This window comes from Mauremys reevesii, unplaced genomic scaffold, assembly GCF_016161935.1.
Source record: "Mauremys reevesii isolate NIE-2019 unplaced genomic scaffold, ASM1616193v1 Contig43, whole genome shotgun sequence".
Classification (NCBI taxonomy): domain Eukaryota; kingdom Metazoa; phylum Chordata; order Testudines; family Geoemydidae; genus Mauremys; species Mauremys reevesii.
This window is the reverse complement of record NW_024100855.1, coordinates 260490-286356: the sequence shown is the minus strand read 5'-3', so window position 1 is coordinate 286356 and position 25867 is coordinate 260490. Positions and strand designations below refer to the sequence as shown.

The 25867-nt window shown below is 51.4% G+C and overlaps 2 protein-coding genes across 2 annotated transcripts in view; both read left to right on the top strand.

Annotated features, from left to right (window-relative positions):
• The first annotated feature begins 149 nt into the window (after positions 1-149).
• LOC120394240 (C-type lectin domain family 2 member D-like) lies at positions 150-22103 on the top strand. Its single transcript, XM_039518475.1, has 7 exons — positions 150-287; positions 5560-5684; positions 10677-10751; positions 12125-12217; positions 16722-16906; positions 17983-18092; positions 20392-22103. The coding sequence occupies exons 3-7, from the start codon at positions 10715-10717 to the stop codon at positions 20552-20554; spliced, it is 588 nt and encodes a 195-aa protein (XP_039374409.1). The 5' UTR covers positions 150-287; positions 5560-5684; positions 10677-10714; the 3' UTR covers positions 20555-22103.
• Positions 2367-25867, top strand: part of LOC120394237 (C-type lectin domain family 2 member D-like) — an 86303-nt gene continuing 62802 nt past the window's right edge. Inside the window, exon 1 of the mRNA XM_039518469.1 lies at positions 2367-2484. The gene's annotated coding sequence lies outside the window, so the exon portion shown is untranslated. The remainder of the gene's footprint in view (positions 2485-25867) is intronic.

Here is a 25867-nt window from a genome sequence, read left to right as displayed (position 1 = left end):
AGCAGAAAACTGCTTCTCCAGCCCTCGGTCACTCCAGCTCCAGTGAGGGGGGTGAATGGAGCTGGACAGACCCCCCCGGCCCTGGCTGGGGAAGCTGGAACAGCTGCTGCCTGCTCAGGCTGGGCTGGCTAAGAGCCCAGGGGAAGGAAGCCAGGGTGGAAGCTGCGGCAGAGGAAAGGCAGCGAGGGAGGCAGAGAGAGAACTTGCCCCTCTGTCCTGCCGGGGGCCTGCGAGACGGGGGCGACGTGTGCGGTGAAAGGTGGTGGGAGCACAGCCTGTAACAGCCTGTAAGTAAAAGCACCAGGTGGGCCCTGCACCTAAAGGTGTCTGGGCGACTTTCTCAGCCCAGCGGGGGCAGGAGCCAGGAGAGCCCTGCAGTGAGGCTGTTACATCGAGGAGAAGCTTGTGTCTAACGCTGTAGAGCGGGAGCCAGGGGGAGAGACCAGGGAGGCGTCTACGTTGGCAGGGGAACAAACTCGAAGGGTAACGGCGCTGGAGGCTTTTAGGAACAGGTTCGACGGACGCCTGTCAGGGCTGGTCTAGGGTGACCTGGTCCTGCCGCAGCGCAGGGGGCTGGGCTTGAGGAGCTCGCGAGGTCCTGTCCAGCCCGACCTCACTGTGACTCTGTTCTCAGCAGCCACGTTGTGAATGAAGCGGGGAAGGGGTGAGCTCTGGTCTGCGGGGGGCAGAGAGAGGGAGGGGGTCAGTGGGGAGGGAGAGAGAATTCCTGCTCGTTACCTTAAAGCGAGTGTAGAGAAAATTGGCATCAATAGGAAAGAGGCTTTATGTTGCCAGAGTGAACATTTCTGTTTAGTACCCAGACCAGTGTGTGCACTAAAAACAAACCGCTCCCCAGCCGCCCTGCTCTGTTCTCCTCCAGGGACGGGAGGGGAGGGAACGAATCCCGGGTCACCGACAGCTGCTCATGTCGTGCAGCAATGAGGAGAACAGAATGTATACGGCAGCGTCTGGAGACTTGTCGGGATCAGAGCCCCTTTGCCCTGGGTGTTTTACAGACCGAGTTAAGTCCCTTCCCCAAGCAGCCTGCAGTCTGAATAGACACGAAACAGACCAGCCGCTGGGGCCATGGCTAGAACATGCAAGTGAAAATAGTGAAGAATGGGAAGAGCCTTTTAGTGATGTGGGTGGTTGTGATTAGTTGCAGTCTCACACGTGTCTGTTACTTGTCTAGTTAAGTTTAATGGCACAGTTGCTCTCTGGTCTGTTTTTAACCCCTGTCAGTTTTAGTTTCATTCTACTTATAGGATACAAAAGTTCCCCAATTAATTCTGTGTGACAGGCCCGGCCCTGTGTTTAATCACAATCCGGGGGCCGGGGGCATAGATTTAGAGCTACGCACGCCCCTCAGTGCACTGCGAGGTTCCCGCGAGCGTCAGTGGCAGTCTGCAGGGAGATGAAGGGGGAAATCTGTTCTTGATGAAATAGCAGAATTCTGAGTTATGATCAGTTCTGCGGTTGCCTGTTCTGACTCACTCGTGTGTTGGTGCCAGGCAGTTTATCCCCCCACCACACATGGCCTGAATCACAAGGCCACCCTCTGTCTCTGATAAGGCCTCAAGACCATCAGCTGCTACCCTGGATGAAAGGAGGCTCTGTTCCCCTCGTTAGCTCAAGCTGTGCGGGAAGAAGGGCTATTGGGTGCTGGACTCTTTGGAAAATCTGACCCCCAGGGGTGGGTTCACTTTATTTGCAGCTGCAGCCCATTGCTGACTCATTCAATTTGTGACCCACTCGCACCCCCAGCTCCTTTTCAGCAGTACAACCCCCGAGCCAGCTGTTCCCCAGTTTGTAGTTGTGTGTTTGATTTTTTCTTCCCATGTGCAGTATTTTGTGCTTGTCTTTACTGAATTTCATCTTGCTGAATTCAGACCAATTCTCCCATTTGTCGAGGTCATTTTGAATTCTCATCCAGCCCTGCAAAGTGCCTGTGATCCTCCCAGCGTGCAGGGGCGGCTCTAGGCACCAGCGGGCCAAGCGCCCGCTTGGGGCGGCATCCTGGGGAGGGCGTCATTTTGCTCCGGTGGAGCTCCCGCCGGCATGCCTGCGGCAGGTCCACCGGAGCCCGGAACGAGCGGACCTGCCGCAGGCATGACTGCGGCGGGTCCCGTCTTCCCGCGGCTCCGGTTGAGCTCCGCAGGCATGACTGCGGCAGGTCCGCTCGTCCCGGGCTCGGTAGACCTGCGGCAGGCATGCGGCGGGAGCTCCACGAGCAAATGCCGCCTCCCAGGATGCCGGAGCCGCGGGAAGAGGGGACCCGCCGCGGGACTGGGGAAGGGCGGCGCAGCGCTCCGCGCTGCTTGGGGCAGCCTACTTTGTAGAGCCGCCCCTGCCAGCGTGGGGTCAGCTGCAAATTTTACAAGCTTGCTCTCCACTCTGTTATTCATGGAAACAATGAATTGCTCCTGAGACAGGACCCTGGTGGACGTCACTAGATCCATGTAGATGTCCCTGCCCTGAAGCTCGGTGAGAAGGGTGGGTCTCCAAGCCCGTGCAATTTAAAGTGCCATAGTACAAGCCGAGTCTCTAGTCCCGGGCTCTGAGACTCGCTGCCGTGGGTGTTTTGCAGTGTAGACGCACCCTGGGTCATTACTGAGCGCCTGGAACCTGCCCACTTTGCAGTGAGCACGATTTAGGGAGCCGGTGATCGTCACAGCTTGTCCCTGGCTTGGTAACGGTGCTGCAGCTCTGCAATATCTCCTGAGGGGACAGAGCTGGGGGCGCAGAGAACCCCTGCCGGGGGGTTAGTGATGGTCATCTAGTATTTAGGCCTGTTTATTAGCCTGAGGTAGAATTTGGGGTTCATTTGCCTGTTTGACTTTTGATATTCTTACGGCCTCACTAACACGTGGGAACAAAGACTCTGTGTGTGGCATCTGCCCACGGCCAGGTGGGGTTTATGGCACACGGTGAGACGAGAAGGAAGAGAGTGAAAGTCTTGCTGGGGATGGTGGGAGTTTGACGTAGGAGTGGACAGTTGAAGGCTGCTGGACTCCTCTCCCAGGCCAAGGTCAAGCAACCAGTCTGGAGGGGGGAGAGAGGGGTGTGTGTGTAGGGGGGAGGCATAAGAAAGGCTAAAAGCCAAAGAAACAGTGACCCTGCCTGGCCGAAACACCCCCTCCCTCCTCACCCCTCCCATGCGGTACCAAAAGAAGTGCTGATGAAGCCCCCAGACTCCCGATCCTCCAAAAGGAACATGGCCATAAATTGTAAGGGGTGGGGGAGGGGCAGGCACTACAGGTCTGATTAGGCCTGGTAAGAAAGAGGAGGGGGATGGGGAAAGCTGTGCTGCTGTGCAGAGCTGTGGTTGTGGTTGCTTGGTAACTCCAATAGTCATTGTGCCTGCGCCTGGGACTGTGGCCTTCAGCTTTGGGTCTGCGTGACAGGAACCGAGGGAGGGCGAGGGGAGGCCCTGCCAGGGGGGAGTTTGGGGGCGGTTGCAGGAAGTGCCTGCGAAGGGGAAGTAGAGGCAGGTGGCATCAGGCAGCCTGTGAAGCAGGGGCAGGATATGGGGAGATCCAGGAGCCCCTGGTGGGTGCAATGAGGCCAGTCAGCACATGCTACAAAGCGCCCCCCCCCCCCCAACCCCCTTAGTAATGTAACAACACTCCAGGCCCAGAGGGGTTTGTGGTCACAGCCAGCTCGAGGTGCTGCACTCGCCAGCCCAGCGATCCACACTGCAGAACCGCAGCCGAGCCACCGGGTGATTTCACGGGCAGCACAGAGACAGGCAGAGCAGAGCGTTTGTGCCCGACGACTTGCGCTAACGACGTCCCGACTGCAGTACTGGCTCTGGCATCAGCAGCGCTCGAGCTACGGGCCCTCCCCCCCCCAGCCCCAGCCCCAGCGGGGCGGCTGGGTCATGGTTACGGCACCGCTTTACTCAGATTAGTGGTTTGTGGGTGTGCTCGGGAGCTGGCTCCAGGGCAACACTCGACTGGCCCCTCCAGCTAACCCTGCAGCAAAGTCCTCGGAAGCAGAAAAAGCTGCCACAGCCTGGAGAGTTTTATGACTAATAACAAACGTTGCTATTTAGAACTCAGGGCAGCGTGTGCGTTAACAACACAACCCTGCTGTGATAAATGGAGGGGGTGTAGCTTGCTTTGATGGACACCCAGCCAGCCAGTTAGCTGTAAAATTCCACTTGGTATCTGTTCTTTACTTGCTTTACCTGTAACGGGTTAAAATGTCCCCCAGGTAAAGAGAGAAAAAGTGGGCCCCTGACCAAAAGAGCCAATGGGAAGGCAGGACTTTCCAAAATAGAGAATGAAACTTCCCCTTTGTCTGTTGTTCTCTGGGCTGGAGGGACGCAGCCGGGCTATAAGCAGCTGAAGCCAGGTATGATCATGCCTAGAACTACTTATCTGAGCTCCAGCTGTGTAAGTAGATCAGAATGTTTAGCTAGAGGCGATTACGGTTATTTCTTTTATTTCTTAGTGGCTTGTGGACTCCTCTGTGCGAACCCCAGATGCTTTTGTTTGCTTGAAACCCCCAAGAAAGCTATTTTGGGTGCTTGATTTTTGTAATTGTTTCTTTTAAGATCAGATGTAATTTTTTTCTTTTTGTTTTTAATAAAATTAACCCTAAGAACAGGATTGGATTTTTGGTGTCCTCAGAGGTTTGTGCCTGTTGTTTGATTAGCTGGTAGCCACAGCTAATTTCCTTTGTTTTCTTTCTCAGCTCTTCCCCTGATGGGGGAGGGGGGAGTGAAAGGGCTTGAGGGCACCCCATAGGGAGGAATTCCCAAGTGCTCCTTCCTGGGTTCAAAGAGTTGGGGTTTTTTTTTGCGTTTGGAGATGGCAGCGTTTACCAAGCCAATATCTGAAAAAAGCTGTAATCTTGGGAGTGCAATACAAGCTTGAAGCGGCCAGTATTAATTTTTAAAAATCCTTGCAGGCTCCACTTCTGCACTCGGAGTGCCAGAGTGGGGATTCGGCCCTGACACCTGCCAAAACAAAACACTCCAGGGCATTGGCAATTCACCCCCTGGGCAGAGGGCAAGACAGAATAAACCACCTGTGGCAGATGTTTATCTCCGAGCCTGGGTCTACACACTGTGGTGCTGAAAGGAGCCATGTAGATGTTTCTGCCCCGCAGCTCGGTGAGAAGGGGGGTCTCCCCCTGTTTAGCGCCATAGCACAAGCCCAAGTCTGTAGTCCCGGGCTCTGAGACTCACTGCCATGGGTGTTTTGCAGTGTAGACGTACCCTGGGTCATTACTGAGCGCCTGGAACTTGCCCACTTTGCAGTGACGATGCAGGCGAAATCATCTCGGACCTGTTAGCGATTAACTTATGGAAGGTGGGTATGGAGAAGGGCAAACGTTGGACCCACCTTTAAAAAGGGGAAGAAAGAGGAACCAGGGAATTATAGACCCGTCAGTCTAACTTCGATCCCTGGAAAGGGACTGGAACAAATATTAAACAATCAGTGTGCAAGCCCCTAGCCTAGATGATAACAGGGTAATAAGTCAGAGTCAACATGGATTGGTCAAGAAAAAAATTGTACTAACTAACCCAACCTTATTTCCTTCTTTTAACAGGGTCACTGGCCTAGTGGAGAAGCAGGAGACGTGATATCTTGATTTTAGTAAAGCCTTTGACCTAGTCCCACGTGACATTCTCACAAGCAAACTGAGGAATGTGATCTAGATGAAATGACTATAAGGTGGGTGCACAACTGGTTGAAAGACTGTACCCAGAGTAGTTATCAGTGGTTCACTGTCCAGCTCAGAAGATGTATCTAGTAGGGTGTAGCTGGGGTCAGCTGGAGGTCAGGTGCTAGTCATTATTTTCAGTAATTACCTGGATAATGGAGTGGAGTGAATGCTTATAAAATGGGAGGCTGATACCAGGCCGGGTGGGGTTGCAAGGACTTTGGAGGACAAGATTAGAATTCAAAGTGACCTTGATAAATTGGAGAATTGGCCTGAAATAATCAAGATGAAATTCAATAAGGACAAGTGCAAAGTGTTACACGTAAGAAGGAAAAAAATAAATGGACAATTACACACTGGGGAATAACTGGCCAGGTGGTCGTTCTGGGGAAAAGGATCTGGGGGTTCTAGTGGATCAAAAAATTCAATGTGAGACAACAATGTGATGCAGTTGCAAAAACGGCTTTAATATCATTCCGGGGTGCATGAACAGGAGTGCCGTGTGGAAGACAGAGGAGGTCATTGTCCAGCTCTGTTCGGTGCTGGTGTGACCTCATCTGGGGTACTGTGCCCAGTTCTGGACATTAAGAAAGATGTGGACAATTTGGGAGAGTTCAGAAGAGAGCAACAAAAGTGATAAAAGGTTTAGAAAACCCAACTTAGCCAGGCTGGGTAAGGAATGGTGTCCCTAGCCTCTGTTTGTCAGAGGGTGGAGATGGATGGCAGGAGAGAGATCACTTGATCATTACCTGTTATGTTCACTCTGGGGCACCTGGCATTGGCCAGTGTCGGAGGACAGGATACTGGGCTAGATGGACCTTTGGTCTGACCCAGTATGGCCGTTCTGATGTTCTTATGACTTATGGGGAAAGGATGAAAGAATTGGACATGTTTAGTCGTGAGAAGAGAAGGCGGCGGGGGGACCTGATAACATTTTTCAAATACGTTAAGGGCTGTTATCAAGAGGACTGTGATCAATTGTTCTTCTTGGCCACTGATGGCAGGACAAGAAGTAATGGGCTGAATCTGCAGCAACGGAGATTTAGGTGAGATATTAGGACAAAATATAACTCAGAGGAGAGTTAAGCTCTGGAACAGGCTCCAAGGGAAGATGTGGAATCCCCGTCACCGGAGGTGTTTAAGACCAGGTTGGACAAACACCCGTCCGGGATGGTCTTGGTTGTGCTCAGCGCAGGGGGCTGGACTGGATGACCTGGGAGGTCCCTTCCCACCTGACATTTTTCAAATCCTTTGATTTGATGAACTGGCTCTTTGAGGAGCTCAGGGGCAATTTGCCTCCTTAGATTGACGGTGCTTAAAAGCAAAAATCCGAAATATTTGTTGACGGAAAATGCCGTCAGCCCCAGCTCTGGCTGCCGTTCCACCCTGGCTCAGTAAATGCACAGCATGTACCAATGGCTCCAAAGCGAAAAGCCTCCAAGGCCCATCGATGTGAAAGTCTCAAGTTCAATTAAAGGTCTCACTCCCCCAATCCCACCTGAAAACGTCTGGGAGAAAGGAAACTAGGTCCATGGAGTGAGAGGTGAAAGTTTAGCATTTAGGGACTGTGATTGTAACGAAGGTCAAGTCAGCCGCCCCTTCCTCACTGAACCAGCACAAGACTTTCAGCAGAAGTGCCTCAGCTCAGCTCCGTTGTGTGTCACATGACGTATCTCAGTCACAAACAGCTGTTGTTACGTTAGTGATTATATTATTACTGTGGGGTCTAGAGGCCCTAAGTGAGACCAGGACCCCACTGCGCTTGGCACAGAACAGACACACACACTCAGGCGGGCAGCTTGCAAGTGAAATGCACCAGAAAGAAAGGTGCAGGTGGGGAAACTGAGTCACAGAGCAGGGGCTTGCCCAAGGTCACCTAGGAAAGCAGTGGCAGAGCTGCAAACAGAATTGCTCTCTCCTGAGACCCAGCATGGAGCATGGCACCTTCACTACTTAGGGTGACCAGATGTCCTGATTTTATAGGCACAGTCCTGATTTTGGGGGCTTTTTCTTATATAGGTTCCTATTACCCTCCCCGCCCCCCCAGCCTCTGTCACGATTTTTCACACTTGCTGTCTGGTCACCCTATTGCTGCTAGACCATCCTGTCCCGCAGGAGTCCATGGGTGTTGAAGGTGATAGAAGCAGGAAGGGGGCATCCTGTCTGCACCAGCCAGAACGGCATGGGAGCTGCGAAGGAGGCTGCTCAACCCAAGCCAGGGAGAGGAGGATGGGCCTTGCCTCTGCTTTTAGCTCCCCCTTCCTTTAACCCCTGGAGTTCTGACAGGAAGAAGGGACAAGGGGGGGAGAAGGAGGATCAGCACATGGATCACAGCCCAGGCAGGGGGGAGTACAAGGCCTAAAGACACCAGTGGGTCTCTGTTATTCAGGTCTGCTCCGGGGATGTTAGTGCAAGTTAGAGCAGCCCCAGGGCTACTCTAATTTGCAGCAGCCTTGCAGAGTCATGCTCTCTCCTAGCCCTTGCTGCACCCCCAGCAGGCCTCTATGCTAGGGCTGTGTAGGAGGGGGGCACAGGGCTTCTGAGCAAGTCCAGTGGCATAAGGGGTTGGAGGGGAGGTTGGGAGAGAATCCACCGCACTGTCATGGCTCCTCGTCCTTCTGGAGGGGCGGTTTAGCCTTCCCCAAGCTCTTGTCTGACTCTCACAATCAAACACCTTCCGAGGGCTTGTCTACATGGGGAAATGGACCAGAATAGCTCCTGTGGGCCGAGCTGCTCCGGAATAGCTCCCCTTGTTCCAGAAGTGGGTGAAGCTGAACCGGAATGAGGTGATCTTATTTCAGAATGAGAGCGCCCGCCCTGGGAGTTGTTCCAGAACAGCTCTGGCCCTTTCATGTCTCTCCCTATCTTACTCCGGAATCACTTCTTCCGTAGCCCAGGCCTCAGATGGGAGCCCAGCAACCGCTGTCACCTTGGTAACGCTGCTCTGGGGATCACAGACCTTTTCCTGTTTGCTGCCTGCAGAGAAAGCCGGGCTAAATAAGCACCCTGGCATGGAGCAGACAAAAGCAGAGCCAACAGAAGGAAGCTGAGGGTGGGAAAATCCGGCTGCAGAAAGAATGCCTGTTTCCCAATCATGAGAACAGCTCTCCAAAGCCGAGATTCGCTGTCTTCCTGAAACACACGCTCTGTTTAACAAGTCACCGTTCTGGATGCTGGACGTGCTGCAGGGGAGGGTCTCTGGCCTGTGGTTAACGAGATGATTTTAACAGGCCCTGCTGGCCTTTGACCTGGGGAAAGAACCTGATTTTCAGCGTCCCTGATACTCGGCTGTTTCTGCGAATTTGGCCGTTTTCGATGACTGACTGTCGTCCGCGCTGCGGGGCGCGGCCGATGCTGCAGCGTTGTTCCCGCTCACAGCGCAGCGTGTTCGTTCAGTGTGTTGTTCGTAAGCCCCTGGGCTCGGTTCAGTGGTGAAGGCGCTCGGCCAGGTCCATTGTCGACACACCACAGTGCTAGCGTCCCGTAGGAGCCACAAGGACACTAACACATGTATACCCGGGACAATGGTACCTGCTCCGTCAGCACACCAGGATCCTGTCCGCTAGATCAGCGAAAAGTCACCCCTCCTCCGGCGTCTTCTTTTTAGGCATCGATACAGACATTGTTAGTTACCACCCTTCTCCTTGTACCTTCTAGTTCCGCCAAAACATCCTGATCTGTTATTCTGTCGTCCCCTCCTTGTCGTACGAGGGGTCGGCGTGTTCCTGCACCATTTCTCGGGAATCATAGAATATCAGGGTTGGAAGGGAACTCAGGAGATCATGTGCTGACGTCTCTTGAGGGATCTGCGTGTTTTTGTACCATTCTCTCCGCTCAGGATATGCTCACTTGGTGTGAGCTAAAAGTTATTTTGCCAAGGTCAGGCCCCAGCCAGGCCCATGCTAATCAGAACAAAGAAACACGGCCATGCTGGAGTCTAGTGCCCAGAGCAGCAGAGTGGGTGACAGAAGACCTGGGTTCTAATCCTGGTTCTGCCACTAAACTGTGGTGTGACGCTGAGCAAGTCCCCTCCTGCCCTTTGTGTGGTTAGATTGTGAGCTCTTTGGGCCAGGGACTGTCTGCACAACGGGGCCCTGATCTCGCTAGGGTAGTGACTGTCACTGTGTGTATCTGTGCAGCACCCTGCACAACGGGGCTCCAGTCTTGGTTGATGCCCCGTGACACTTCTGCAAGAGAAGTAGCTAATAATATTAACCGTAGGTGCGTTGGCACCGAGTACATGGGAGATTCTCAGAAGCTACGGTGATGAGATAGAACTTGCAGCACTAAGGGCTGGAATGAGGGAGACAGACAAGAGCCGTCTGCATTCCCAGGTGTCTGTGCAAAGTCTCACTCGCCCTGCCCAGCAGCCCGCACCACTGAAGCTGAGGTGAAAAGGAAATGCCGCGTGTCCCCTGAGTTAAAGGCCTGGTGCCAGGGGAGGTCACATTCTTTAATGCCTTGAAAGTAGCCGTGTGGTTGGTGTAAGTGAAGGTTGGGAATTTGGTGGCCCAGAGGCCAGTAGCTGGAGCAGGAGAATGTGCAGCGCTGGTCCATTGCTCTTACTTACTAACCCCTTGTGTGGGGAACCCTGTGCACCCCATTACATTAAGGGCCCCAGGAGATCTCTCTGATCAGTGGGTGTGTCCTAAACCCCACTAAATTTATCACAATTTTTTTTTAATCGTGTTTAATATTTTGAGTTAATCACGTGAGTTAACTGCAATTAATCGACAGCCTGATTTCGGGCGTTAAAATCTATGACTCTTTGAAGGAGGGGTGGGGACTGTTGGGTATTTGAGGATATTAAGGCCAGGGGAAGCCATGACCGTGGGTCTCACATGGTGACAGATACACTGAAAACACCTTGATGGACACAGTGAGAGGTTGGACTGGGCATCGTCTGTTGCATTTGGCACATGGTACGTTCTGACGGCTTTAAAGAAGAAGTGCGTAATTAAAATAACCCACCCTGAGTGACCGTCTCTGTTCCTTCCTGGTAGGTGGCGACACAGCAGTCTTGGTGCTGATTGTCCAGAAAATGGCAGAAGAGAGCGCTGAAGCAACAAGCGATACCAGTAAATAAAAAATACTTTGGTCTTAATTAAAAGGGAGCCTGCAGTGTGATTGGCAGAGGGTGGGTGGGTTGCCTCCTTTATTTTATGAGGGATGAAGACAGGAAACAAGGAGTTTTTGTTGCTCTTTGGTTCATGCTTGTTGTTTACGTTAGCAATTTGGGTGTTTTCTACCCTGAAGGACTCTATGGCCAACAGGAGAACTGGTGGAGTGAAAGGCTGAAAATCTGGAATACTGTGTGCGCCCCATTGTGCCAGGCGCTGCACAGACACACAGGGAGAGACAGGCCCTGCCCCAGCTGAGATCAGGGCCCCGTTGTGCCGGGGACTGCACAGACCCACAGGGAGAGACCATTCCTTAAGGTGCTGTTCCTTTAGCTCTAGTGGTAATGGCTTGTGCCTTTAAATCCAGAAATCAGGAGTTCAATTTCTACTGCTGATGATTTATTCCCTTTCTAAAGGCAAGTTCTGGGATATCCTGGTAGCCCCCAAAGTAGTCTCAGTAACTCTTGGCAACCATGAAAATCTCTCTCCCAATCAACCAGCTCCTGGCGGCAAGGTCCCTGATCTAGCAATCTGGAAAGTAGGAAGGTCCTTCAAAGCCGGCGACCAGAGCTCAGTAACATTTTTGAACCGGTTTGGTTTTTTTAATGGAAAAACAAATTGTCAGAGTTGTTCGGCTTTTTCATTTTTGGTGGAAACAAAGGTGTTTCTTGCTTTTGCCTTTTTCATTGCTCTTTTGGTGACATTTTTATTGAAAATACATTTTTAAGTTGTTTGGGAAAGTTGTAAACGTAAGAGCTGCCACACCGGGTCAGAGCAGGGTCAGTCTAGCCCCGTCTCCCGTCTGCTACAGTGGCCACTATCAGAGCCTCGGGGGAGGGGACAGGGCAGGGGAATTACTGAGCGATCCACCCCTGCCTTGGCTCCTGGCAGTCAGAGGAGCAGGGGTCGTGTCCCTGCCCACCTTGGCTAATGACCATCGATGGATCTGTCCTCCAGGAACGTAGCTCATTCTATTTTGGAACCTAGTTATTTTTGGCCATCACCACATCCCGTGGCAGGTGGACTATGCGCTGTGTGAAAAAGTATTTCCTCTTGTTTGTGTTAACCCTGCTTCCTGCTAATTTCATCCGGTGACCCCTGGCGTTTGTGTTGTGGGAAGCTGTCCTACCCCCCTTAGTCATCTCTTTTCTAAGCAGAACGGCCCTAATCTTTGTCGTCTCTCCTCGTGTGGAGGCTGTTCCATGCCCTTGATCATCATCCACTAGATTTATCCACTCGTGGAAGCACTTAGCAAAACATGACCATTTTCACGCTCTGGCAGCATTTGCTATTGAAACGCCTTTGTCTCCTTTCATCTTTTTTTATTGCAGAGTTCAGCCTAAAACTCATTAAAGATAAATGGATCCCAATTACCGTTACTGTCGTCATCACAGCTTTGATCATCACCGTAATTGCACTGGCGGGTGAGTGAAGGGTCATTACTAACCCGGCTGATTCTCATTCCTGGTTCTTCATTGGCTGTGTGTCCTAGCCCCAAGGTCACGGTGCCCACTTGCGTTTCCCACGGCCTCTTCTCACCCATCTTTGCCCTGGTCTGACTCCTCCGTTGAAGCACATTCCCCTTTTCAGAGGGGAAATCTCTCTCCAGACCCTTTCCCCCAAAGAGGAAGGGACCAACCCTGTTCCCTACCCCCTCGGAAGCAGCCCCACTAGATCCCAGGCCTGGGTAGCGGTGTAGGGATGCAGTGGGTGGGTCTCCCTATCCCACTCCCTGTGTCATCCAACACCCAGTCTCACCTTAAATTGTTGTAGGTTTGGGTGCCACCGTGTGGCCACGGCTCACTGCGCATTTCTAAAATAGTTTCCAATCCATTTATCATTGTTCTTCCTCCCACATCCGCCCTACTGTGTGTAAATGCAACTGGGAGTCTCAGGCAGAGGATTCAGTTCCCTGATCCCAGCCAGTCTCTCGTGGCTTTGGGAGCATTTCTGAATTTCTTTTCCGTGCCAAAGCTCCTCCATAAAACTCACGTGACACAGAGAATCTGTCGTGCTGAACGGATTCTTCCCGTTCCTGGCTGGGTGTCGCTGGCGCAGCGGAAAGGGGTGTGTTGGGGTGTGTGCGCCCTGCCCCCAGGAACCGAAGAGCCCCCGGGATTCCTTAGAATGCTGTAGGGAGTGTGCGGTGACAACTGTCAGTGCTGGAGCGAGGGGCTGGCTGCTTGGCCTCACTGGGCAAACGGACCTTCACAAGGAAATGGCTACAGGGAGGAACTCGCTGCAGGGGTCGGGTGTTAAACCTGTCCCGTGGTAGATGGTGTGTCTGCAAGCTGGGAGCGCACTGGTCTTTCAACCCTCCACTGGCAGTTATTCCCGGCTAAATACACCCCTGCATCCTTGGCACAATACAGTGGCTAGTACGGCTGTTTTTGTTCTCCTGAAACTTCCTTTCCCGCACTTGTACTTGAAGGAAGAAATGTCTCTTTAACAGCCAGGTTGAAATGGGCTACAGCCAATCACGGAGGGCTAGGTGGAGACATTAGACTCTGAGTAAAGAGATGTGGCACGAGCTGTAACAACCCCGGGTCTCATTCTCAGTGCCCATTCCCACACACGGGCAGGGACAGGTGTTAAGCCACCTGTGTGTTCCCCACATTCTGGGGCTGTGCAGGGCCCTGTCTGGTTCTCTGGTGTAAGCAGGAGCAGCCACAAGGCAGCTGTAACTTCCACCCTGATGCATCCCCTCCCCACCATACACACCCCTGTTTTCCTGCTTCCTCCTTGCTCCCCATGGTATACTGGTATAAAGAGGGGTGGTGTTCCAGGCTGGCCAGGCCACTGGGAGCACTGAGGGTGTGCAGTGTTTTGGACTGGGTTTAGGCTAGAGGTGAAAACCAGAGCTGCCATTAAAATGCACTCTGGGCACTCACTGTCCCATAGAGACGTTACACGCATGTCAGTTGCGGTGGTCGTGCAGGCAGGCTTGGCACATTTTTTGTTGTGCTTGCATGCTCTCTGGCAAGCTCCCTTGCACGCTCTCTGTCTCTCTCGTATGGGAAGATCTTGGGGGCCCAGCAGGGACAGTGCAAGGATATTTTGTGCCCTAGGCAAAACTTCCACCTTGCGCCCCCACCTCCTCCCCTGCACATCGGTTCATTGAGAGGCAAATCCCAACGAGCCTTTATAGACCCCAGGGGCTGCTCCTCAGACCAGGTTCCCCCTCCCGCCCCCTGAACTCCCCTGGACGGTGCACAGCCCCCCCGCAAGCCAAGCCCACTCCTACCCACCCTGATGACCCCCGCCCCAAGTCCACTCTCTGGCTTTCCCGGGCTTGAGCCGCTGCAGCAGCTTGGCAGGGAGAAGCCGCCTTCTGGAGGCACCAGAGAGCCAGAGCGTCAGCGGCGGGCCCCAGCCAGGGAGGAGCCGGTGGGGTGCAGGGGGGCAGCAGCTAGAGGGGAGCAGCTGTGCCCCCTGCCCCTCCTGCCAACCCATCCAACCCTCCCCCTTCTCCCTGACTGCTCTGATCCCTCTCTCTACCCCTGCCCCTTGAGGGCCCCCCCAGGACTCCTAACTCATCCAGTCCTCCCCCTGACAGCCCCCCCAAACTCCTGACTCATCCAACCCACCCCTGCCCCCCGACAGCCCCCACCAGAACTCCCGACTCATCCAACCCTCCCCCGCCCCCTGACAGCTCCCCACCCCGAACTCCCGACTCATCCAACCCGCCCCTGCCCCCTGACAGCCCCCCCCAACTCCCGACTCATCCAACCCTCCCCCGCCCCCTGACAACCCCCCCGGGACTCCCTTTACGAGGCCCAGGCCAGTCAGACTCTGGCTCCACATGGAGCGAAACCAAACAGGCTGCGGAGCCCACAGCCTCTCCCCCGCAGCCTGCTGGCGACGCCGGGCTGGAGGGGGGGCCGGAGAGGGACTCTGCCAATTGGAGGCCAATGGGAGCAGCTAAATCAGGCCCAGGCACCCAATCAGCTGTGCCACACTCTGCGTGAGGGGAAGGAGGAAAATCCCGGACACCCCCGAACCACTTGGCGCCCTAGGCGACCGCCTAGTTTGCCTAGTGGTTGCACCAGCCCCACTAGATCCCAGGCCTGGGTAGCGGTGTAGGGATGCAGTGGGTGGGTCTCCCTGCCTCCCACTCCCTGTGTCATCCAAAGCCCAGTCTCACCTTAAATTGTGGTAGGTTTGGGTGCCACCGTGTGGCCATGGCTCACGGCGCGTCTCTAAAATAGTTTCCAATCCATTTATCATTGTTCTTCCTCCCCCATCCGCCGTACTGTGTGTAAATGCAACTGGGAGTCTCAGGCAGAGGATTCAGTTCCCTGATCCCAGCCAGTCTCTCGTGGCTTTGGGAGCATTTCTGAATTTCTTTTCTGTGCTAAAGCTCCTCCATAAAACTCACATGACACAGAGAATCTGTCACGCTGAACGGATTCTTCCCGTTCCTGGCTGGGTGTCGCTGGCGCAGCGGAAAGGGGTGTGTTGGGGTGTGTGCGCCCTGCCCCCAGGAACCGAAGAGCCCCCGGGATTCCTTAGAGAAGACACGTGTGGTAGGGAGTGTGCGGTGACAGCTGTCAGTGCTGGAGCGAGGGGCTGGCTGCTTGGCCTCACTGGGCAAACAGACCTTCACAAGGAAATGATTACAGGGAGGAACCCGCTGTAGGGGTCGGGTTGGACTGGGTGGAGAGTGGGAGACTCTGGGCTGGATCCTTAGACCACTTGACACCACTCTGGGGACTCAAAGTGGATCCAAAGAGCCCTCTGAGAATCCCACCAATTCAGGGCCCCCCCCAGCTGGTGTGAAGCTGGTGTATGGGCTCTGCCCCCAGAGTGTAGGGGATGGGTTGGGGTTGTGGCCAGAGCATGCTGCATTACAGCTGTTCTGTGCTTCCCAGGTGGCCTGAGAAGCAGAGGGTAAATTAGAGCAACCCTGAGGCTGCTCTAAGTCACACTGGGGAAGGTCAGGGCCCCGAATGGCCCCGGAATACAGGAAGCGCAGAGCCAGCATCTCTTCACATGTGCCAGCCATCCACCCGTGCTGTTTTGCTACAGAGCATGAGCCAGCATTTCTGCCCATAGTTAATGTGTCTGTGCATTGGGAAATCACATGGCTGGTAAAAGTTTCCATTGGCCCAAACTGAAATTGTTTCTGGCTTTTCAGTTCATGAAAACATTTGACTTTTCTCCCCGACTGAGGAAGGGAAAATTCTCTGAAACCTCGAACGTTTTTGTAGGATGTTGGGAAAATCGTTTCCCGCGTCTCTCTTGTTAGGCTCCTTTGCCCTCAGTTTTAGTGGCTGCTTCGCTCTCCTGAGTGGAAGGCCTTGGTGAGTGTGTGTGACAGGCCGGCTTTGTGCCCAGCCACAGAGAACGTGAGTTGGGGGCCATGGGGGATAATCCGCTGAACACGAGCTCCCAGTGGGATACTGTGGCCAAAGGCTCTAATGTGACCCTGGGATGTATAAACGGGAAATTCGAGTAGGAGTAGAGAGGTTATTTTACCTCTGGATTTGGCCCTGCTGCGACCGCTGCTGGAATCCGTGTCCAGTTCTAGTGCCCACAATTCAAGAAGGATCCAATGGCTGGAAGTTGAAGCTGGACAAACTCAGACTGGGGATAAGGCAGCAGCTGTTAACAGTGAGCGTTATTCACCCTCGGAACGATTTACCAAGGGGTGCAGTGGATTCTCCATCACTGACAGTTTTTAAATCACGATGGGATGATGATGTAAAATCTCCGCTCGAGGGATTATTTGGGGGCAGTTCTAAGACCTGTTTGATGCAGGAGGTCAGACAAGAGATTGGTCCCTTCTGGCCTTGGGATCTCTGCAAAATGACAACCCAGGCCTGAGCCGTGTGGGTCTTAGTGCCCTCTCGGGCCGGGATTCGCACGCAGAGAGAGCCAGCAGAGATAGGTCCATCTCTCACCACTGTGCTACTTCCTTATTTTCAGCCAGGAAGCCTCCCCCCTGCCCACGCAGCCCACCCCACGTCACTGCTGCATGCCCGGACCGCTGGGTGGGATACCAAGGGAAATGCTTCTACTTCTCAGAGACTGAAGGGAACTGGAACAACAGCCAGAGCCACTGCTCTGCCCTCAACGCCTCCCTGGCTTCCATTGATTCCCTGCCGGAGCTGGTAAGGAAGAGACACAAACCTTCATAACCACAGCTAGGGACATGCCAGAGCCTGGCGCCCCCCGGAGGCCTAACGCAGCTCCTAGATTCAAGGAACTGAATCCCCTGCGGAGCTGGTTGTAAAACGGAAATTCAGGGGCAGGATTTGACATTTTTTAATAGAAAAAAGTTGATTCTCTCCTCCCCCCCAAATTTTTAACTTCAAATGTCATTTCAGTTTGGGTTTTTGGTTTTTTTTAAACTCCAAAATCCCCCCCTTTTTTTCCTTTTCCCACATCATTTTATACTGGAAAAAGGGAGGAAAAATAAAAAATGTGGGGAAAAAGTTGTGGAAACCCACCTTAAAAACAAACAAACAAAAAAACAATTTCCCAACCTTTCCCCAGCAGAAAACCAGTGCAAAGGTTACCCTGAAAAAGAAAGGAACATTTCATCTCAACAGTATACGCCGCATTTTTATATACAGTATCTATGTCTATATAATTTAACCAGCAATAAAGACAAGTACAAAGTACTTTACCTAGGAAGGAAAAATCAAATGCATGAAGGCAAAATTGGGAATAACTGGCTAGGCAATAGTGCTGCTGAAAAGGGACTGGAGGTTACAGTGGACCACAAATTAAATATGACTCGACAATGGGATGCAGCTGAGAAAAAGGCTGATCTCATCCGGGGTGGATGAACAGGAGTGTTGTATGTAAGATTCCGGAGGTGATTGTCTAGGTTTATTTTGTCCTGCCTGAGCACGGGGGGCTGAACTTGATGATCTCTTGAGGTCCCTTCCAGCCCTGTGTTCTGTGATTCCCCAAAGTTGTGAAACTGTAATAAAAAAAATGGGAGGAAACCCCCCAGTTATGAAATGGGGCAGCGGGGGAAGTATTTGGGTTTTTTAAATACATTTTCCTGTGCAAAAAGTCATTTTGGATGAACCCCTTTGCCCTGTGTAGTTTGACTGGCAGCTCTTTGGGCGAGGGACCAGCTTTCTGTGTGTGCAGCACCCAGCGCGTGGGGGCCCTGATCCCCGTGAAGGCGGCTGTAACACAGCTAAGGATATAATGTGTGTGTTCTTATCCACAGGATTTCACGCTGCACTATAAAGGGGTCCTTTACCACTGGATTGGCCTCTGGAGGGAACAAGGCGAGGGCCAGCCCTGGAAGTGGACCAACGGTACCATATTCAACAACCTGTGCGTCCCTTTTCCTCATTCGCCCTCTCAGTATTAGGGTGCAGAGAAATGCAACAAAACCCTGGGCTGGGTACAGAACAGGGATTGGAAGTGAGACCTCAGGATCTTAAAAGCCTGATCCTCTATTGCCTGAGCTACAGGGCTCGTTCTGGGGAGGTTGCACCTGTAGGAGACCTGTAGACCTCTTCCATAGCGTAGGCACCAGAGGAGGACAGAGAACCCCACTTGGTTAACGGTGGATGACACCAGTGGGACTGGTTGGAAAAATTCCTACTCAAAGTTTTCCCTTATGGAAAATCTGATTGTGTCAAAAGAAAAATTTCCTGGAGGGAAAGGTCACTGGATGAGATTTTTTTATTGCAGAAATTGACTTATTTTCAGTGAACTCAGACTGAAACATTTTCATTTTGGTTTGCCTGTGGGGCCGCTGCAGCACATCACGGGAAATTGTAGTTCCAGCCCCATTTGTCCCTGGTCTTTGACCAGACAACATCTCCCATGATGCACTGCAGTGTTTCAGGTTTCAGTGTAGCAGCCGTGTTAGTCTGTATCCGCAAAAAGAACAGGAGAACTTGTGGCACATTAGAGACTAACAAATTTATTTGAGCATAAGCTTTCGTAGGCTACAGCCCAGTGTTTCACTCATGCATGTTCTTATGTGGTACTTTGGTGGTAGGAAGGCACTGCAGTGCATCATGGGAGATGTAGTCCAGATGGGAATCAGGACCTATAGGAGAGATGGGTGGAAGAACCAAGAACTACAATTCCCATGATGCCTGGCATCAGCCTCACAGTCTTATGAAAATGTTTCATTTTGGGTCAACCTAAAGCATTTTTTGGGGCCGAGGGGAAGAGAATTTCTGTTCTGTGGGAAATTTAAATATTTTGACCTTTCTGTCCGAAAACATGAGAATTTCCCTCAGGATGGAAATTCCATTTGCCACCTACTTCTGTCTAAACGGTTCCCCCCTGAGGCATTCACGAGCACATCCCATCGTTCGTGCACAGTGACACCCCACCGAGGGGAATCACTATGGCTATGGGATGAACTAGAAGATGCGGCAGCTCAGTCGGGGAGCAACTCGGTAGCTGCGTTAGGGCCTTGCTGAGCACAGCTGGGCTCTGGTTGCCTGGGGCAGAAGGGGAGGCAGAGGAATGAATGGGAAGTGTGGGGGGGCTTGGGAGACCCAGGGGGAGAAGATAATGCGGGGGGGGGAGCAGGTGGGACAGCAAAAGGATTGTGGGAAGAGGGGAAGTTGCTGGAAGAGGCGAGTCTGGAGGGAAAGCGGGAGGACAGGTCCATCAATGGCTATTAACCATGATGGTCAGGGAAGCCACCCCATGCTCTGAGTGTCCCTAGCTCTGTTTGCCAGAAGCTGGGAGTGGCCAACAGGATCACTTGATAATTGCCCCGTTCTGTTCATTCCCTCTGAAGCACCTGGCATTGGCCACTGTCAGCAGACAAGATACTGGGCTAGATGGACCATTGGTCTGATCCAGCATGGCCGTTCTTATGAGGTTTGCTTACCCTGAGGTATTGCCTGATTTCTGGTCTAGCTGAACTAATGCATCCAGTTCTGGTCACCTGTATTCAAGAAAGACGCACTCAGACTGGAACAGGTGCAGAGAAGCGCAGCTAGGATGCTTGTGGGAATGGAGAGTCTCTCTTATCCGAGGAGACTGAAAGAGCTTGGCTGGTTGAGCCTAGCAAGAGGAGAGGGTATCTCATTGCTCTGTAAATACCTCGGGGGTAGACACCTGGGCGGGAGAGGAGCTACTGAAGCTACAGGACAATGTTGGCACAAGATCACACAGGGATAAACTGGCCAGGAATTAATCTGGGGCTGGAAATTAGCAGGTTTCTGCCCATCAGAGGAGGGAGGTTCTGAAGCAGCTGCCCCGTAGGAGCCGTGGGGCGACCCACCTAACTAGATAGAACACGGAGCCTGAGAAGTCTGTGAACAGGACGATAGGCCGGGGTTGCCTGCCATAGCAGGGGGCTGGACTCAGTGACCCAGGAGCTCCCTTCCAGGGCTATGTCCCCTCACACACTGGAAAGACCTGCAAGAAACTTCACAACCTCTGTTTCCTGTTCTCTGTGAGCCTGATTTTCAGGTGCTCAGCGTCCACTGTGACATTGATAGGTAGAAGTGACTAGCTCAGGGTTGATTAGTAGCAAAGCCTGGTTGAGAACCCAGTTCCCCTGCGTCGTACAGCACTGAACCGCATTGCTTCTCCGTACGTGAGCAGGAACGGGAGCCGGCTGCATCTGATAACCCCACACTGCTTCTCATTGCAGGTTTCAGGTCATAGGGGAAGGGCAGTGCGCCTACCTGGATGAACAGGGGGTCCGCAGCGCCAGGTGCTACTCAGAGAGACATTTCATCTGCAAGCGGCCGGACGAGTGCTCTAGAAGGAATCCAAGTGCCGCAGGAGGGGACACAATGTCTAAGATCACTTAAAGGGTCAATGCAGCCTCTTCACTGGATGCAGAACTTACACATTCATCATCTCTTGTGCAGCATCCGACCTCTGCAACCATTGCTCTCTCCAGATCCCGGCTGAAAAATCATCTTTCAGTGTTCAGAACACTAACTCTACTGCACAATAACTTCATTACCATGGTACTACTGAACAGGTGCTTTAGAGGTTTAACTCTAACATTGCGTTAATACCTAAAGTGAATAAGCTATTTAGATTATGAAGAATCCCTGCTTTTATTTTTAAAAGAGTATGTTTGTAGCTTGGTTGGTTATGAATATACCCTGGCAAATCAAAGAGAGCCTGAGTCAGCAGAGAACTTGAAACAATAACTCAGAAAAGTGCCCCATTTAATTGATTGACGTGTTAACTCTGGAACTTAGTGATGACATGAACTTCTTTCTTTTTCCTCTACGCCGGTTTTTCCTGGTGAGGGTTGTGGCAGCAGCATGGAGATTAGGGACGACTAGACCTCCCTTTCTTCCACAACAGACTCCAGCTCCTCCTGGGGGATTCCCAAGTATTCCCATGATGGGCTAGCCCTCCGCAATGGAAACTGGCCTGACACTAAAATGACCACATTAATTCGTAAATTAATTGTAGCTTATTTTAGTGGATGAGAGCTTGGAGCTGCAGAGGGGAGAAAGGAAGAGAGTGACAAAGACAGGGGGAAAGAGCAGACAGGGGAGGATGGAGAAAGAAGAGACGGAAAGGACAGGTTGCTCTAAAGGGAGGATCCCCCTGAGTGATGTTGAATGGGGGACAGAAGAGCTAAGAACTCAGGCCTGGAACCTCAAAGGTTTCCTTGGAGCCTAAATACCTTTGAGGGTCTAGGTCTCCATTACTAATTTAAAGCCAGATTCTGCTACTGGAATGTGCTTTTATTTGGAGGGTTTTCATAAATCTCTAGCCCCAGGAGTCATGTGATTACATGAGAATATTTCTAGCCTTCCTGATTGTAGAGAAAAGTTTGAAAATTGGATCCTCCCCTCCCCTAACAAAGGTTAAAAAAAATACCTCAATTTGTGTATTAAAAAAGTCATGATTTTGGGGGGGGGATTTTTGAATGTTTGGGTTTGACAAAACTGGATTAACAAAATCTAAAGGTCATAAATTTTGGTCACAACTTGAACTGAGTGAAATGTTTTGACAAAATCTTTTTTATTTTTGGCCAAAAATGCAGATCTGGTGACACCAAAACAACATGAGAAACTTTATCAATTTTGCCAAATCAATTTTAGCAGACAAACAACCTAGAAACAAACTCCAAAAAAAGCTGAACATTTAATTTCACTGGTTTGGGCTTTTTGTTTCATAACTTCCTTTAATTTTGTTTTTAAACCTTAAAAATCAAAATGAAACTTTTTTTAAACTTTTTTTTTTTTTTTACTTTTTGATGCAATAAGAATTTTGAAACAAAATTGTTCTTGACTTAATCCAAGACTATTTTTTGTTTGGTTTGTTGGAACTTCCAACAAAGTGAAAAAATCCATGATTTGCCCAGCGCTAGTTGTGTCCTCACCTTCCCTTTCTGTGCTGCTCAGTGAGGGAGGTGGGATCCAGGTTAGATGGGAAGTGAACACTAGTGTGCAAAGAGCTGAGACCCTGGTCTCTCTACGCTTAAAACTTAGCTGGACCTAGATCCCTTGCTCACATGTGAAAACTTCACAGCCCTGAGAGACGAGTGAAGCTACCTTAGCCCCCTTGTAGACACCGCTTGGTCCAGGAAAGAATTCTACAGTCTCGCCAGGAGCTGGATTTACAGTAGCGATGGGAAGAAAACCACCTGTCTCACTAGCAAGTCTCCACACTGCAGCAGCGTATCTGCAGCCCTGTTAACCCAGCGTATCTGCCGTGATGTGAACCTGGGATCGCTGCCTCTGCGGACACAGGAGCGACTCTTTGCGCTAAAGAACCAGACTTGTGAACAGCAGCCGCTACAGGGGGACAGAGACCCTGAGTGTAGGATACAGACCCGTGGGATGCACTTGGGAAAAGGCCGAAGAGACACTGAACCAAAGTCGGGGTAAGAAGTAGCCAGTGGATCTTGGAAACATCATTTGAAGCTGGGACTGGATGACAGGATGGATCACTTGATAATTGCCCTGCTCTGGTCATTGCCTCTGAAGCAATTGCCACCAGCGACTGTGGGAAGACAGGACACTGGGCCAGATGGATCATTGGTCTGACCCCGTATGGCTGTTCTGATGAACTTTATTTTTTTATGCGTTTTTGAGTAGATCTGATCAGAATTTGACAAGAAACATTTTTAACAGTGTTTTCTCCAGGACTTGTTTGCCATCCTTTCTTTCTTTATTCATTTACAATTTTGACAGAAACTGTGAATGGGAGGTATTTAGTGAGCATCTCTCATCATCTGCATTTAATTAATTGCTTTGAGCTAAGATTGTTTGGGTCGGGAGAGCTCCTGGAAGGGTTTAGTCGCTTCCCCTGGGCTGTGTAAATAACAGAGTAACCCATAATGACTCCCAGTTAGGAACCAAAATGAGTGGCCAGGTTTTCAATGGATTCATGTAGATTAAGGCCAGAAGGGACCATTAAATCATCTAGTCGGGCCTTATGCCTAGCACAGGCCAGCAGGGCCGGCTCTAGACCCCAGCGTGCCAAGCGCGCGCATGGGGCGGCATTTTGCCGGCAGGGCGGCAGGCGGCTCCGGTGGACCTCCCGCAGGCATGCCTGCGGATGCTCCACCGGAGTCGTGGGACCAGCGAACCCTCCGCAGCTGCGGGAGGTCCACTGGAGCCGCGGGACCAGCGGACGCTCCACAGTCATGCCTGCGGGAGGTCTACCCGAGCCACGGGACCAGCACCTCCCGCAGGCATGACTGCTTGGGGCGGCCAAATTCCTAGAGCCGCCCCTGAGGGCCAGAGAACTTCTCCCGCTTACCCCTATATTGAGCCCAAGAACTTGTGTTTGGCTAACATCTGTCTTCCAGAAAGGCACCAGTCTGGTGTCCAGCTCACCGACGCCATATCCAGTGAGCTGAGCTGCTCTGAAAATCCGCCCTAAGGGTCACAGGGGAGCTGGCACAGTGGTTGAGGGAAACCTGAGGGTCCTTAACTTGGAGCAGAAACTAAAGCAAAAAGCAAACAAAAAAACACAAACAGAAAACTGAACACGAGTCGTAGATTCCAAGGCCAGAAGGGACGGCGGTGGTCATCTCATCTGACCTCCTGTACGACACATGCCAGAGACCTGCCACCAAATAATTCCTGCTTAAGCCGGGCCTCCCATTTGGGTTACTCTGGTGTTTAAAATAGACAAGTAAATAAACCTTTTGTTTTGGTGGGACGAATAATCAACCAACCAACCCTACTTCCTCTCACTTCTAAAAAATCTTTTTCCCACGCCAAAAGAGGGGTATGGGAAAAATATTTTTTTTTAAAGAGATACAGAAAGTAGGGGGGCGGGGGAGGGTTCTTTAGAATTTTTCACTTCAAAATCTTTTGTCCAAACAAAGAAAAAGAAATGAAATTCAACCAAAATGAAGATATTGGGGAGGGGGAAGGGGGCTAAACATTTTTTTGTAAAAAAGGCATTTTCTGTTTTAAAAAAATGTTTTGTTGGCAAGTTTTTGATCTGGTCTATTGATGTGTAGATAAATTACACGTTTAGCTTCCCTTCCCCTTAACATAGATTCCCTGCTGTGAATCGCTCACAGTCTCAGGACAGAGTGTGCCTTCCATGTTTGGGAAGTGCCTTGTACAGGGCAGCCTGTTTTCCCGTCCCACAACATTTTTTGATATTTAAAAACAAAAATTCTGTCCCAAATTGGGATGAAACCATTGCACAATTTCCCAAAGAAGCTGAGTGTCATTTGTAATAGAAATAAATAATATTCAAACATATAACAAAGAGCTGCCCCAAAGAGTTTACAATCTAAGTGTAAGACAACAGTCAGGGAGAGAACCAGAGAACAACGAGAGGAGATTGTTGCTGGACTTTCATTCTAACTGTCTAAGCCAGTGGTTTTCAACCTCTGCTCTGCGGACCCTGGGGGTTTGTAGATGATGTCTAAGGGCTCCACAAAGGGTTGTTGTTACCACAAACAGTGGTTTTCAACCTGTGCTCCGTGGACCCCGGGGATCCGCAGACCATGTCTACAATTTACAAAGGGGTCCGCACCTCCATTCGAAATGCTGTAGGGCTCTGCAAATGAAGAAAGGTTGCAAACCAATGGTTTAAAGCCATGGGGCTTGGGGCATTTGCATCTTCTTATTTCTGTTTCACAGTGACTAGGGGACCCTGTCGTTCTGCTTCTCTTCTCTGGGTGACCCCTGGACTGTCCCGCAATAGAATTACATGTAACTCAGCCTAGAGCCACGGCAGTCACTTGATCCCAGCCAGTAATCTAATCAGGAAGGAGGATACAACTGGTTAAGTTCTCCTTCAGACCAGCTGGGTGTCTGGGACGGAGGAGTGGCCACCCATTTGGAGATCTGGCCCCATTGACTCCAATGGAGCGACACTGACACACGCCAGCCGGATCTGGTGTTTGTTGTCCTGTGGCTCTCAGTGACCTGTGGGGAGGGAATGATTTAAATAATGGTTGAGGTACCTACAGCTGCTCTGGGACAGGAAGCTGTAAACCAGCTGCTCTCAGACTCTGCCAGCAGGAAGGGGCTGGGGGAAGGGTGATCTCAGTGCAGGGCTGGTATAAAAACACTGAGATGGGGAGAAACTTTTGTTACCTTTTGAGGGTGGGTTTTTCTGTGACCTAAGAAGCCAGGGCTTGGAGTGACTCAGTTAGTGGTGCTCACTGTGTCCTGAGCCAGATGCAGCCGGAGCAGCACCGTGTGTAGCTGAGCCTGGCACGTGGGTGTGCAGTCAGTAAACACGGTGACTGGGAACTCCCCTGTGCCTGTGTGGATGCTACACACTATTTTGTTGTGCAAAGAGCAAAAGACACAGCACAGTCCCTGCCCAGGGGAGTTTATTATCCAAATAGACAAGATGGGGGAGGGGAAGAGACGGGCCCAAGGTCACGCAGCAGGGAGGGGGCTGAAACAGGGATAGAAACCCAATGTTCAGAGTCACACTTAAACCCCTTCGTGTTCAGTTTAAACTGATTTTTACTGAAAAATTTCTGGGTTTTACAAAAAATATTTTTCTTTTTTTTCAATTTTCACCCTCTTTTGTATCATTCATCTATGTAAAAAATAACTTGTTTTATGAGGAAAATACAATACACTGTGTGCAATCTCTGCATTATGATCGTATATTAACAAACCGGCATGAATGCAAGCTCTGAACGTACTGCTGAATCTCCCGCC

What these genes read in the sequence shown, in the direction of transcription:
- LOC120394240 (XM_039518475.1), top strand. Translation starts at nt 10,715, where the DNA reads ATGGCAGAAGAGAGCGCTGAAGCAACAAGCGATACCA. An exon ending in TTGATTCCCTGCCGGAGCTG is followed by an intron (nt 16,907 to 17,982) that starts GTAAGGAAGAGA and finishes TCTTATCCACAG; the next exon opens with GATTTCACGCTGCACTATAA. An exon ending in GGTACCATATTCAACAACCT is followed by an intron (nt 18,093 to 20,391) that starts GTGCGTCCCTTT and finishes TTCTCATTGCAG; the next exon opens with GTTTCAGGTCATAGGGGAAG.